Source organism: Poeciliopsis prolifica, unplaced genomic scaffold (assembly GCF_027474105.1).
Source record: "Poeciliopsis prolifica strain line A6 unplaced genomic scaffold, Auburn_PproV2 SCAFFOLD012, whole genome shotgun sequence".
Taxonomy (NCBI): domain Eukaryota; kingdom Metazoa; phylum Chordata; class Actinopteri; order Cyprinodontiformes; family Poeciliidae; genus Poeciliopsis; species Poeciliopsis prolifica.
In genome coordinates this window covers 1,550,044-1,564,791 of record NW_026562387.1, presented here as the reverse complement: position 1 = coordinate 1,564,791, position 14,748 = coordinate 1,550,044, and the positions used below count along the sequence as shown (strand labels likewise).

General features: G+C 44.5%; 1 protein-coding gene across 6 annotated transcripts in view; it reads right to left on the bottom strand.

The window, feature by feature from the left end:
* Positions 1 to 12,535: 12,535 nt before the first annotated feature.
* arhgap12b (Rho GTPase activating protein 12b) overlaps positions 12,536 to 14,748 on the bottom strand; it is a 51,181-nt gene continuing 48,968 nt past the window's right edge. For all 6 annotated transcript variants that reach the window (XM_055037566.1, XM_055037564.1, XM_055037567.1 and 3 more), the window contains 2 exons: positions 14,497 to 14,602; positions 12,536 to 13,611 (listed from right to left, as the gene is read on the bottom strand). In XM_055037566.1, the coding sequence (XP_054893541.1) occupies positions 13,437 to 13,611; positions 14,497 to 14,602 (281 nt within the window). In that variant the 3' untranslated portion in view covers positions 12,536 to 13,436. The remainder of the gene's footprint in view (positions 13,612 to 14,496; positions 14,603 to 14,748) is intronic.

Here is a 14,748-nt window from a genome sequence, read left to right as displayed (position 1 = left end):
GAATGAGTAGCTATCCTGAATCCTGGTCTCCCTAATCAGGCGTTCCTCCCCCTGAGCACACAGTCATTCCCCCCCTCTTGCCTCCTGACTGAATCCTATTACAGTGCTTCTCAAAGATAAGCCTCAGTGAAATCTATCTATAAATGAAATTTATGCATCATTGTTTAAGCTTGTAATTGCTTAGAGACTCTGTTCGTTTTATTAGGCAGCTTTCGTCCTTGTAATTGCCAAACAGAATGTGTTATTTTGCCCTGTTTAGCCGGCTTTATAACAAGGACGATCTTTACACAGTCTACATGAACACATCTTCAAAATCTGACTCTTGATCTGAGACACACACACCAACACACACCAACACACACACGCATATACGGCGCTATAACTGTGGCAGTTTCATGCTTTCTTTTAAGGGTGAGGTTCAGGGCTGACTTTCACCACTTCCCCTCCTCATTACCACATCGGGACTCGACTTGCGCTAGAAAAACACCAGCTCAACCACAATCACCTCACACACACACACACACACACCCACACGCTCACATTCACATTGTAAGCGTAAGCCATCCGGTGTTTGCAGGTATGACTGGCCCTCCCACTCTGCCGGGACGACTCGGAGCGGCTCTCGGTCATGACTGGAATAACAAGGAGAGACACAGAATTCAATTAAACGTTCTGCTCTTTGAAAAGATACCACCCACCTGCCTGCGTGCGCGCACACACACACACGCACACACACACACACACAGGCGTGCATGCAAACTATCATCAGCGCAACTCCGCACAGCTACCCACTCCTGTGTGCTTTGGTCGTCCCACACATGCAGGAAAACATGCATGAGGAAATGCACGTTTTTCCCTCTCCTGAGTCTCCGATGTGTGTAATCCCATTGTAGAGTCCTCCTAAGAAGAGCCCGTTTCCTTTTCATGAGCCGTTTCCAGGGCTGACGTCTGATTGGCTCCTGGAGGTCAGTGGATGAGCTCATAAAGACCAATGACATCTCTTTACACGTCCTTAAAGTTCACCTTTCCGTCCTCAGAGGGACAGTGAGCCTGAAGGACAACAGAGCGTTTTCTTTATTTGATGAAGGAAATGAGATCAGAGTCCATCGGGACGCCAGTAAACCAAACAATGTTTATGTAGAAAAATGTTTCGCTCCAACTGGAGAAGCCTTTCAGGACAGGAAATGGTTTGGGATTTTTAAAGTGCAGGTGATATTTTCCCTCCAGGATCCCTGAAGCCCACAGTAGTGAGGACCAAAGAGGACAGCTTCAACTCCAGGCTCAAAACCATCAGGGCTGTTTGTGTGAAAATGTCAGGGCTGCAGAATGTCACTTCTTTTTTTAAAGAAAATGTTTTTTTTTTCATGTTTGTTGAAATTGTCACTTTGTCATGACACTGTGGCATGAGACATAATCTGAAAAAAAATCAAGCTTATCTGCCTTTCCTCACTGCTAACCTCAGAACAACCAATCAGAGACATGAGGAGAGTGTTAGCGCTGTCAATCAATCTAGTGCACATGTTGCTCATACTCTTTCAGCTATAATGCAGCTTCTTCCTGACAGTAGAGCCTGCCATGAATGCTAAAGCTAGTTAGCTTAGCCACTGATGAGAGCGGATAAAGTTTTCTTGCAAGTTGTTTCTCCAGCTTTAGCAGCGTGTTCACCAGGTTGACTGACGTCGCTAATGCACCTTCTCAGATGGCAATAGTAGCTCAGGGAGGAAGTGGAGGAGCTCAACGGTTTCACAGACGATCTCATGTTATATGCCTTTTACATATTTTAACAAATATGTAACATTTGCAACATTTATTTTTGTAAATGTTGCAACCTGCAGCTTTAATCAGTCAATCAGGTTTATTGTAAAGCACATTTCATACACTCTTCTTCTCCATGGTTGGTTCTGGTTCTGTTGATGCAGAGGAGAACCAGAACCATAAGACCTGAGCAGTCTGGAAGTGTGATACAACAACCCATTTTAGGACATTTATTTTGACAGTTCCAGTGAAACAGCTGGTGGCCTGTCCATCATGTTGCTCTATGTGAAAGTGACTTTGATGACAAACTTTTAAAATCAAACATTCATAAAGTTCCATCTCATCACTGTGTCTGGGGTTAGAAATGGAACGGCGGCCGACCCCAGCAGTAACAGCAGCGTCTCTTCAGGTGAGGCCGTTCTCTGCTGACTGGAGGAATAAACAGCCGCTTCCGGCCGTCAGCATCCTGACTTCAATCCATCAGCTTCACCTCCCTCCTCGGCTCCCGGCAGGAATGTCTCCACGCCGTGTTCGTCCTGCTGTGCCTGCTCCCTCCACAGTGTGTTGCCCCCAGCAGAGACAACCTTTGACCTCAGCTTTGCTAGTCCTCCGTTGGTTCCTCACACCTCTCAGAGTTTCGCTCCCCATCAGTCTGTCCGTTCTCTCCTCTGCCGTACAGTCCCCATGTTCTGCTGCCTCTCCTTCGGGCCAAGAGGAGCACCTGTTGTTTTGAATAGGCCGGTTCTCAACAGTTTCGGTTTTCCTCCCTCTGCAGCCAGCAGAGACTAGCAGCTCAAACTGCTGCTGTTGTGTCTCAGATTCAGCCTCAACAGGTTTACGCTTCTATTTCCAGCAGTGTGAAATGTGCAAGCTAACCACAGAAAAAAGTATTAACAGTCGCATTTTGGCCGTTTCACATTGTCGCTTTTTTAGCTGAAAGCTGCAATAAAGAAAGTTCCAAACTTAGAATGTCGACTCCTTATTAAAGGCTTTCATAATGTTTGTTTAATTGTACTAAAAGACTCTTGAATAGCAGATCAACAAAAACACAAGCTCATTTAGCACTGATAAAATTAGCTGGAATGAGAAGCTAAAGCTTTTATTTGACTGTTTAAATTAAAGCGTTATCGCAATTTACAAAAACGTTGAGGATTATTCCTGCAGGTCGGATGTGGTGGAATTATCTTCCTGTTTGTGACAAACAGGAAGATAATTCCTGCTTTGGTCATTCAATTTTTAAAAATCCTCATTCAGCACAGAGCTGCTGCTCAGATAAAACATAAATGAAGGAATGTGCACAAAGATATTGTGTGATTAAAAAAAAAAATGTCTAAGGGTGTTGCAGACATGAAACCAAATACTGTAGTACAGCAATAATCAGGTATTGATCTTCATCAGACTGCAATAGCAGTCATTTAAAACTAGGATGATCAGGAATGCTAAATGCTAATGTTTAGTGACGTCCTGATCTGATCCAAAAAATGTTGATTCTGAACATTAGTAGAGACAACAACTCACAAATTCTGTAAGAGTATCAGACGTTTAAACCTTCATGTATCAAACCTTTGCCTATTCACGCTGCTACTGGCAGAAAAGATGAAGAAGACGACAGGAAGTGGTGGGCTGATGCAGTGTGTTTTTCAATGACTTATTGCATAAAGAAATGTATTGAAATCTGATTTTAATTGTTTCTTATTTCATGTAGACACCACAATGGCGTAACTGTGTTGTTGTTTTTTTCGACATATATGCAACGATGACGTTGTGCACACATTTGTAATGAAGACAACTCCTGAGAGACAAGAGCAAGTGTATCATTGAAGTGGTTTAGAAATGGGAAGTAAAGCCCAGCTTCACTGCCTTGCAATGAGTTTTCCTTTCAATTTGGACATCTAAGCCAAATTGCCTTGCAGTTTTCTTCAAAAAGAAAACTGCAGCTCTGTATCGAGGTGCAGCCTGGGTGACGCTCCAGTTTTAGCAGGTGGTGTAGGAAGCATGGAAACATGTACCTGCTCCGACTGCGCATCTCCAGCAGAAATAAAGCCTCCAACACTTCAGCGCCTCCTGTGAAGTTAAGATTCGCCCACACTTCCCAGTCATCTAGCGCAACTTGAAAGTGTTAATTTTAGCAATAAAGTGCAGACTTCCACTTGGAGACATCATCTCGCCCCGAGGATGCTAAAGTGGCTCATCTCACCTCTGTTGCTTACACAGAAGTGAAGAGTGGCACAAACACACACACACACACACACACACACACACACACACACACACACAAAGAAATCCATGTGACATATTCCAGAGTCGCTGCAATCTGTGGATACGGTTGAGGTCTCTCCAAATCTCCCAAGTTTTAGGTCAAAACCAGGAAATGACATTGTGAAGACGAAGTAGTGAGACAGAGGGTAGGGTAATGAAGAGGTGGAGATGATGAGGGGAGGTACTAATCATTTCTGGCACTCTCCATTCTCTCCGTCTGTCTCTGTCTGTCCCTGTTTCTCCAAGCTGTTTTCATTAAGACAACGGCGGCTGACCTTTTGATCCGTGCCTGCTGGACCCCCACCCTCTGCTAACCGGAGAACAGAGGTTTTTTTTTTCTTACCCCCTTTTTGTCTCAGTCATCTTTCTCTAGCGCTTCACTGTTTAAGGACAGCAGCAGGAACCGACCCTGGATCAGATGTACAACCGGAAAAATCAGACAAAACCCCCAAGAAGAAGATATGTGTCACATAAGAGTGTAATCCAACCTAACCTGCCCCCCCCCGTACCCAACCACTACCACCGCCTCATCTTTCTGTGCCAGATGGTTCCAGATTGACAAATCAATTAGGCCCCACCTCGTTATGAGGGGGACTCGAGGAGGAACCTGCCTGCCTGCCTCCGCCCCATCATCATGGACTCCTGGGTTAACCTCTCCTGCCTTAATCGCCCCCCTGCTCCCCACCAAACACCCAGAAAGCTCAGCCTGAGTGACGAGGGTAAGGAAAGAAATAATAAAACAAAGAAGCTGGCGGGACATGAATCACCAAGCATCAATATGGATGACTTCCATGCTAATACAAAAAGGACCGGAGAGAAATTGTGGAAAAGCTTGATTTAGTCAGTGTGTGTGTGCGTGAGTGTGTGTGTGTGTGAGTGTGTGTTTAGGGGCTCAATGAGAGCTGATTTGCCTCGTGTTTAAAGCCAAACATCTCTAGTTGTTTTTCCCTCCGCTGTGGAGGAGGAAGACGAAGAGGAGGGAGGGTGGACGGATGGGGAAGCTAATCCTGCCTGAAGGTGGAATGCATCTAGGTCGCTCGGCGGAGGATGAATCCGTGTTCTTCACTACACCCTAGTGGGAAAGGAGAGACACTGCTGGGACAGGGACAGGCGGAGCGGGGACACTCTGAGACACTTCCAAAATCTGGAAGCACAAAAACCCTGGAATAGAATAAACATCAGACAATGAACGAAAGACCTAAAGACAGGAGTTTGGAACCATCTGGAGGGTAAAAAGGAGAACATTGATGACTGACCTGTGCATAAGGTTCCAATTCAATAAAAACCTCCACGCAAATGTTCTGCTACTGTGGTTTCAACTTGTAGAACATTCTATCAACATAGAGCTTTGGCCAAAATGATTGAAATCCCTGGCAGATGAAGATTTCAAATGACTCTCATTCATCCAAGGAGTTTACTTCTGACAATAAATGAGACAGGAATACAATTAAAAGGAATATAATTGATCAGTGTTAGCTATAATTTTTTCAGAAAGGCATAAGGAAACTTAGTTTTACTTTTCCTAAAATCTTCATTGACATTACAGCAATCAAAGCCTTCTCGTAATTACTAACCTGCATGTTTGACCTGCTACTTTGGGAATTTATTGACGGTTAGCTTCAATTGTTTGAAGTTGTAGACTCTCCTTGCATCACCGTAATTGTGACTCCCTCCAAAAATTCTCTACCAGAATCAACTCACCTCTATGAAACTTTACTATCACTTCCCATCAGAGTGTAAAATGTTGCACTCTGCCCGGGTTATGAAGAATTTTGGCCTTTACTATGTTCATTTGCTCCTTCTGTTGTTTTTAATGACAGAAGACAAGAAACTGCTTTGGTTCCGACCAGAAAGCTTTGCATCTGTAAAAATATGAATCTATAATAAATGCTTGGAATAGTTCAGTAGTATAACGCTGTGTGCACTGAGTGAGGTACATCTTTCTGGGACATGGTGATGTGTGGTGGGGATGTTTAAAGATCTCCTGGTGTATGCTCAGGTTCTATATGGATACTCCGACTTCCTCCCACACTCCAAAAACAAACAGTCAGGCTTAGGTCTCTAAATTGTGTGTGTGTGCACACGGTTGTTTTTTCTGTCTCTATAGCTTAGTTTCTATTACAAATGTGAACTACTTCCTGTTGTCTTCTTTGTGATTTGTTGACTAATGTGGAAACTTTCTGTTCAGCCTTCCTGTTATCCATCGGATGTCTGTCTCTCTTATGTTCAGTTCTTTCGCAGGCTGAAAGAAAGACATGTAGACATGTAGAAAATATGGTTTGGTTTTAAATAACTTCTTATATCTCTGAGCTTTCACTGGTGGAATTTTGAACATCTACCATTAGCTCAAATTAGTTCACATAAAGGCTTTTTCCTTCAGTGATAACTTCTACACTGAGGAGCATCATCAGCATGACTCTGTAGCGCTTAGCATGATTAGAAAAATATGGCAAGAAAGCATTGAATTGAATTTCCTTTTGGTTAACTCAAACTTAAGATAACTTTTTTGTGTTTCTCACACTTCATGTGTCTCTCTAATCCCTGCGGTGCAAAGCTCCAAAGTGTTTTGTTTGCACAAATTGCACCTGCTATTGTTTAAGTTAGCAACAGAAGTGAGCCAGTGGTGAAAACGGACAACTGGCGATAAATGTGAACTTTAGACGCAAAAGAATTTGGCTAGCAAGAATATGTTAGCAGTGGCTTCAGACCCCTGGAGTCACAGAATGCAGTGAAGATGTCTGAAACTTTTGCCTGACAGAAAAGCCTGCAGAAAAAAGAATCAAAACCTCCTGACAAATACAAGATTAAATAGCGCAGCCATGAGAAAATGAAAGATCATATTTAAACCCAAGTTAGAGTTTTTAATTTTAGACACTTTAAAGTTTTAATCTTAAATAATGGAAGAAGCGTGGACACGCCGCCAGCGCTGGAGTTCAGCAGGTCATGAACACATCACACATGTTTAAATAGTGTGATGTTTAAACATGTGTGAAGACCAACAGAAATACAAACAGCCGATGACAGGCCTCTCATCCTGACTCCTCGTGTCCGTGGAAGTCGTGAAGGTGGGCAGCTTCCTGCAGCAGCGGGAGGGGCCGCGGGGGCTGCGGGGAGATATGAGTGGGTGCCCTCCTGGCGGGGCCCCGGTCCCCCACGTCCCTTTACTCATCCCATCTGGGGGCAGCGAGCAGAAAAGAAAGCGAGAGCAGGAGCCGAGACCCCCTGGGGAGAGATTAGCACTGACAGCACAACAAAGAAGAATGATGCTGGGGGCCCTGGGCTCTTCGACAAATTCAAATGTAATGTATGGCTTTGACTGCGCCAGCGGAGGATCAACATAATATATGATCGACCCACTTTGCGGTGCGCTCCGTTGGCAGTGATGTAAAAGCGATTTATGCCCGTAAAAATGTGCAGGCTAATTAAGTAAGACGTTGGCACAGCAGCAAATCCAATAGGCTTATGAGAGGAGAGAGCTGGCAGACCGGCCGGCCTCCACTCTGAAGGTGAAACCTGTTGGAAGGAAGGCGAGAGGGAGGGAACAGTTCCCCCATCAGAGGCCCGCATGAACACGTCACATGCAGATGGACGCGCGTGTGCGTGGCTGGTGATCCCTTAATTGAATTCTTGTTTGCAACAGCGTCAGGGGTCTGGGGCCCCTGTAATTACAGGAGGAGGTGTGTGTGTGTTTGTGTGTGTGTGTGGGGAGGGGAGCTCTCCTCCAATCAGACAGCTGTGTTGAAAAGGCTACGGATGAAATGTCCTAATTACAGCCCGACTACAGCAGGGGAGAACATGGGCTGTTAGCTAACAGATTCTAGAGCCAACAGTGTTAATGAGACACACACACACACACACACACACACACACACACACACACACACACACACACACACACACGCACACACACCTTTGTAGATTAATCAGAGCACCTAGTTTCACTTCATCTCACCTCAGCTTCCAGCTCACATCTTCATCCAGGACTCACAAGAAAACAAACAAACAAAAAAAAACTTCCTTTTTTGAAATTAAAGAAGCTGAATCCTGAATGTCATCAACCTGTGATCATTGTGGAACAAGAAGTCCCAGAACTCGACTCAAATGACAGTGGAGAGTTTTTCAGCGACCACCAGGATGGCAGAGCGGCCTTGGGGGAAACCAGTGTTGATATTTAAATCAGCAGGAAAAGGTTTTAAAATTCCAAACTTCCTCTCTGGCTCTGTGTATGCAGACATACACACAGCAAATTATTGTCTGACTGTTAATTTCCCCAGACCCTCATTGCAGCTGCATCAGGTAGACCTCAGAGAGGTGCATCACGGTCTCATCCCTCCACCTGCTTTTTATTTTATTTCATTTTATTTATTTATTTTAAATCAGAAAGACTCATTTTAATTCTCCCAGGCAGCAGGAGGAGCAGGTGAGGAAGAGGAGGTGAGGAAGAGGAGGCCGAACATCTCAGACTGTGGAGTTGTGCGGAGCTGTCCACGGCTAAATAAATAGATATTCTGGAGAAAGGCCATTATCTGTCACGGAGCGCTGATACAGTCTTGCCTTGTATTTATTGCCTACGTAATGGACTTGATTGTATTACTGAAGGTAAAGCAGAGTGAGGGGAGGGAGGGGGACAAAATCCCTGCCAGCTAGAAGGTGCTTTCAGCATCCGGCAATTACCTTATGTAAATCCTGGCCCGGAATGTTGATCCACTGCTATTTAAAATGCATTGAATTTCCATGGAAAATGATCCACTCCGGCTGCCTGAAGCTCATTAATAACGACGGCGATCCGGTCTGACATTTGGAATACTTACACGCTTGCTTAGCATCGCCATGCATGCAGGAACACAACTCTGACAGCACATTTGGAGAAAGGATGAGAGCGCAGCCCGACAACTCACCGCCGTCGACAGGAAGTGGTGCTTCTTCTCACTCAGGGTGCGACGTTGGGGTGTGTTTGTTCGGGACGGAAGTGTGTGAGCCTTTTGGTGTTGGCTCAGGTAGCTTCTCCAAATCCATGACCACCTAACCTGTCAGTCGTGGAAAATTCTGGTACATGGAATACTTCGGAAGAAAAGTACAAAAGAGTGTAATGAAAAGAAAGTGTGATATGGGTGAAGTTTCTGAAGTTTTCAGCTCAGTTATAATTGCTAACTTTGCTTTGACAATTTAAAACAATGATTTCTGTGTTTTTGGATTTTGCCCGCAGAAAGTTGGTTAACTGGGATTCCAGCACATTTTCTTGAAGATGTTGCAAAATCCCATTTTGGGGGTCAGAATTAGGGAAAAACTGCTGTTTACTACTTTTATCCTGGCGGCATGTCTACAGATTTTCACTATAAGTCCTCTATTGGGTGAGCTAAGACTTTACTGTAGTCCGTTCTGTTTATGTGTTAATTTTGTGTGGGGTGAACTTTAAAATAACGTGAGCTTCAGGAACGCTCAAAGGTTAAAGGTCATTTCGGAAACCTGTTACTGAGTTCTTTGAATTTAATTGGATGTAAGAGTCGTATGTCATTCCTCAACTTTTCTTACCTTAAATATTATTTTCTTTCAACCTTACATGTACAGATTTTCTATTACACTTGACATTTTTTTATGCTATTTTTGAACACAATTTAATGTCAAGTATTTTCTATTGTATGAATAAAGTGAGTTGAGGAGGAAAAAAATGAATATGGCAACATATTACCATTAGAGAATGTCAAAATGTAAAGTGAACAATTTGAGGCAAAGGCTCATTTGAAGCTCATCTTGATGAACTTACAGTGGAGGTGAACTGGGTTTCATAACCGGCCTCCCAGCCAATCAGGCGCTGGCTGGGCTGCTGGTAGAAAGTGGCGTCTAAAACACAAAGATGTTCACCACAAAGTGGTGGAGGCTCCCCGTCCGGCCGCTTCGCCCACAGCCCACCTGCAGCTGCAGCAGAAGTGCTGAGGATCCATAAATCTTTCATGCTCCATAATGGCTCGCTCACATTACCTGCCCACACCTCGGCCTCCACGGAGCGGGCCGGGCCGCCGCTGAGCAGGTCAGGCCCGCTGTGAGCATATGGAGCGCTTCAAACATTCAAGGCCTCGCCGGGCCCCGAGCTGCGGTCGCACCCATGAATTATAGAAATGATCTAATTGTTTTCTCATTTGGAAACACTGGAGAGGGGTTGAAGGGTTGGGAGGGGGGCTCACCCTTCCCTCTCTCTCAGAGATTTAACAGCCTGTGGTTTTCAGAGGGGAGCGCCATTCAGCGCCGGCCGACTCCAACACGGTTGTTGAATCCAAGGTGGTCCGTCCTGTCAGAGCGGACCTGCAGCTGAGGCGGCAAGGCGAAGCTGCTGGAGTAAATTAACAGATGGGGAGGTGGGGTTGGGGGTCTGATTATAGGGGAACATATGGTGGGGAACGTCTAAAGTAGTCGGAGAACGTTCTGAAGGATACGGATGTGGAGGGAAGGCTAAAGATTTTACCTTCTATACCAAATCAGTGCTAATAACCTGATGTTCTTTGTGTTTGAATGATAATATGAAACAAATATTGAACTAAAGCCACAAAGTGGCAACATCTCATCAGGGATTAACGTGGTTTGTTTCACAAACTCATCCTGGTTCAGTCAGGTTGCAGAGCTGCAAGGATCCCAGATCAACTTCTCTGAACATCTGAACCTGGCCGTGCAGTTACATCACTATGGCAACAGTGGACATCACCAGAGCTATTCGCTGTTAGCTTAGCTTTGCAACAGTGTCTGCTAATAGGTCCAGCCAACAGGAGACCTTCACTGGACGCCCTGCAGGTCATCATTAACAGAGTCTGGGGTATTTCAAGTGTTCAGATCCATTTTCTTCAAGGCGTTTTTTATTTGAAAACATTTCAAGTTTTTTTCCTTTCAACTTTCTTCATTCAGTCCAGTTTGTTTTCTATTATTATATTTAGGTTTGATGATGCATGCAGGGACAGTGGAGAGAAAAAGCTCACCTTTCACAGGAAGAAACCTCCAGCAGAACCTGAGCCTGGCTGAGCATGAGGGTCATCAGCCACAACCGACTGGAGGTTTGAGAAAACAGATACTCAGAAAAACAAACACAAAAACAACTTGATCATAACTTGATCATTAGAGAGCTGAAGTGAGACATTTAAATAAAACATGGATGGAATTTCTGGTGGAGTCAGATCGACACACTGCAGATGAACACACACTCTACACTACAAAAAATATGAAAGAAGGTAGAAAATAACTCTGAAGTTAGTCTTAAAAACTTATGAGGATACAATATTTACAGGATAAACTTTAAGCAGCACAGAAGCCCATTTATACTAAAACTAGTAAACCCCACCCACAAAACATTAGCCAATCAAAAGAGGACTAGCAAATATAAATATGCCATTTCTACATATTTATAATGTAGAAATTATAAATATGTAATTTATATTGTCCACATTATTTTCTTTTGTTATCAAACAAAAGAAAAGTATCTGTAAAATATAAATTACAGAAGGTTTTTAAACTATTGTTATGAACATCAGCAGCTTGTTCCTGGTCTTCCATTAGCGGCAGACCAACAGAAAACACAAACGGCAGCATTTGGCTCCAAGCTCAGCGCTCACTGCGCCTCAGGCTTCTTAATCAAACCTGGCACCGTGGCAATTACCTAATTAGACATCAATTAATCGTCAGGCGTCGGCGCCACGGCCACGTTTGACCCGTAGACCAGAGGCAGAGACAGAAACAAAAGCCCCGGCGAAACCGACGGCGGCACGTTGATGGAAGTCCAGGGGGTCAGAGGTCAGGCTGCTTTCAAGAAAATCTCCAGAAATGAATTGCAGTTCATTTTCATAATTAACAGGTAAAGGAAATAATTGATTAGGATGTGAAAGATTAATCAGTCAATTCAATAAGCAGGATCTCCATACTGAGTGGATTATTTCAATTATGTAATTAAAGTGGCGGGGGAGAGAGAGCACTGCAGAGCTGACTGAGGGTTAAACACTTCCTCACCTTCCCTCTGCTGCTGCCGTCAAACGCAGCCATGAAAACCGTCAGACATTTGCATCCATTACTGATTGAGAGCTGCTGATATTTTGGCAAAACTCAAATTTCTGTTTAAGAACAACATGATAAACATGTAGTTTTTAAAATACTCTAACATTTCTAGTGTGACCAGGCCATTTATAATAGAGTTGAGGTGATATGATAAGTAGGGGTGCACCAATTGCATTTTTATGGCCGATCACCAATCTTTAAAATGCCCAACACAAAGATACAAATCGCTTAAGTCTGAAAAGTTGCTAGGAATAGCAATAAAGTGGCTTAATTGGGAATATTTGGGTGATAATTCTTAATCACACATGTGCAGTGGAGATTTTCAGAACTGCAGAGGAAAATGAGATTGATGGATAAAATTGGTTTCACGTTTACGTATCCGTTAAAAATGAAGGACATATGGTCCAACCCTTTGGTGCGCCGCTAATTAAAAAGACTTTAAGTTCGATAGCAACAACCAGCTTCACTTTGGATCCACCTGAGCAACACATTTAGTTTGTCTCTTTTATTAGACATAGCAATTCACAAACAGCAGTTAGCCGGAAAATTACATTCAAAGTGTGCAGCTGACCATGCACAAACACCTCACACACAGAACTATTAGTCCATCAGCACTTTTTCCACCCACAATTGATGCTTTTTTTAATATATTTAAATTCACAATCTTCCACTGGTTCATCGTCAAAGCATACACACCTCAGTCACAGAGATGCCATTTTTTTTCCCTTCATTTTTTTTGTTTTTTTACAACAATGCTCTGTACAAACGCTGGGCGACATGTTGGAGGGCATCCATACAGCGTCCGCTGCAACACTAGCTTAATGACGGGGAGATCTGCTCCGTTACATGAAGGTCCGGTCTGGTCCGGTCCGGTCCGGTCTGGTCCGGTCCGGGAGGAGGCCGCAGAGTTCATGGCTAACACTGTTAAAAAGCAGACAGAACGAGTCCCTCACACAGAACTGACCCGGTTCTGAAAGGCGGACATGATGCCAGCTCCTTCCTGATCCCGCCGCAGCCGGAGTTCAAAACGGAGCGGCCGGTTCTGATTCCAAAGACTGGCCAACCAAAGATCCAGTGTAAACACTCAAAATTCACCGACTCGCACAGACGGCGCCACACGTCACCACGGCAACACTCAGAAAGCCTTTCTCTCAACCGCCCGCTCCTCGCACAGGAATGGCAACTGAAAAAAAACAAAGAAAAACGGGCAACATCTATACATCTAGTTTTATTCCTAAACTCATCCTCAGATTCTTTGCAAGTGCAACACTTTTGTAAACTGTTATTTTCTTTTTTTATTCCTCCCAGCTGCTTGGTCCACAGCGCCGGACAGGAAACGGGACAGAAGTCTGTTTGGGAAACCCGGCAACGCTCTTCCTCTTCCTCTTCCTCTACCTCCCGAACACGCCTTCGTACTCCAGCAGGATCAGCTCCACGATCTGGTTCTGGTAGACCATGTGGACGGCGATGTTGCCCGTCTCCGTCTCGGGCCGCAGCAGCGTGGGTCCAAACACGATGGCCACGCTCTGGGTGGTCATGCGGTTGGCCTCTCCGTGCTCGATCACCCTGCAGAGGGAGGAGAGTTAGAGCCATCCGTATGCATCACTGGGCTGGTCGTCACCTGTTAGCCGCCATCGCTAGCACCTTCAGCACCTTCAGCACCTTCAGCACCATGTATTAAATGAGGTAATTAGTCCAGTTTTTTCTGCCCATCCCAGAACTGTGTTATTTAATTCTCATAATGTTGACAATTAATAGAAAAACATTGCGTCTCTTTTTCAGATTATTTGCATCATTTTCCTGACCAATAATATTTCTGGCTTAATGCACAACTTGCGTGCAGTGATTTGTAATCAATGGTTAGAACGGGAGCAAATATAGAAATTAGATTTGTCTCCAGTGGCTTTAAGTGAATCTGTCTGACGGTTCTTTGGGTTTAGTTTAGATTAATGTAGAAAAACAACATGGATGCCTTCACACACAGCTTTAGGGCTTTAAGATAGAATGTAGAGGCAAACAAACGCTCCAGAGTGCTGCAGGCTAAAGCATAATAGCCTTTTTTAAATAGAATCTACATCCCTGCATGCAGATGCTCAAAACAATAGCATATTCATGGAAGGAAAGGGGAAAAAAAGGCAAATTAAATCCGCCTGCCGATGGACGTAAACATCCGCTTCATGCGCTGAATGTCACGCCATAAATTTCACAGAGAAACACCGACTTCCTAGGTGCTGAATTACAGCAGACACGCCGCCATATAAATGCAAATTGGGACGCAGCAAATGTCATTGTGAGCGTCTGATGGAGCCGGTGTCTGCGCCGGGTTGGGAATACACGCCGGCTGCAGTGTGTGATTGTGTGTGTGCCGGGAGCAGCGAGGGTTTAGCTGTCTTACTACCGGCAGGTGACGGGACGCCTGGTGTAGCTGTGGTCTGTGGGGGCGGGGCTTACCTGCGCAGGTGTCTGAACAGGGCCTGCATCGTGTCGTGGTTGGGTTTTGGCAACTTCTTGATCAAGTCTTTGACTGAATTCACCCGCTGCTTATAGTCAGAGGATTCTGAGGCACACAGACAAAAAACAAAACAAAAAACAGTTCAGAAGCGCCCTCTTGTGGCTACATTACAAACTAAAACGTCATTAAAAGGATAAACGGTGCTCCAGCTCTTTCATGACTGAAGAACCTTGCTAACGTCACACTACATC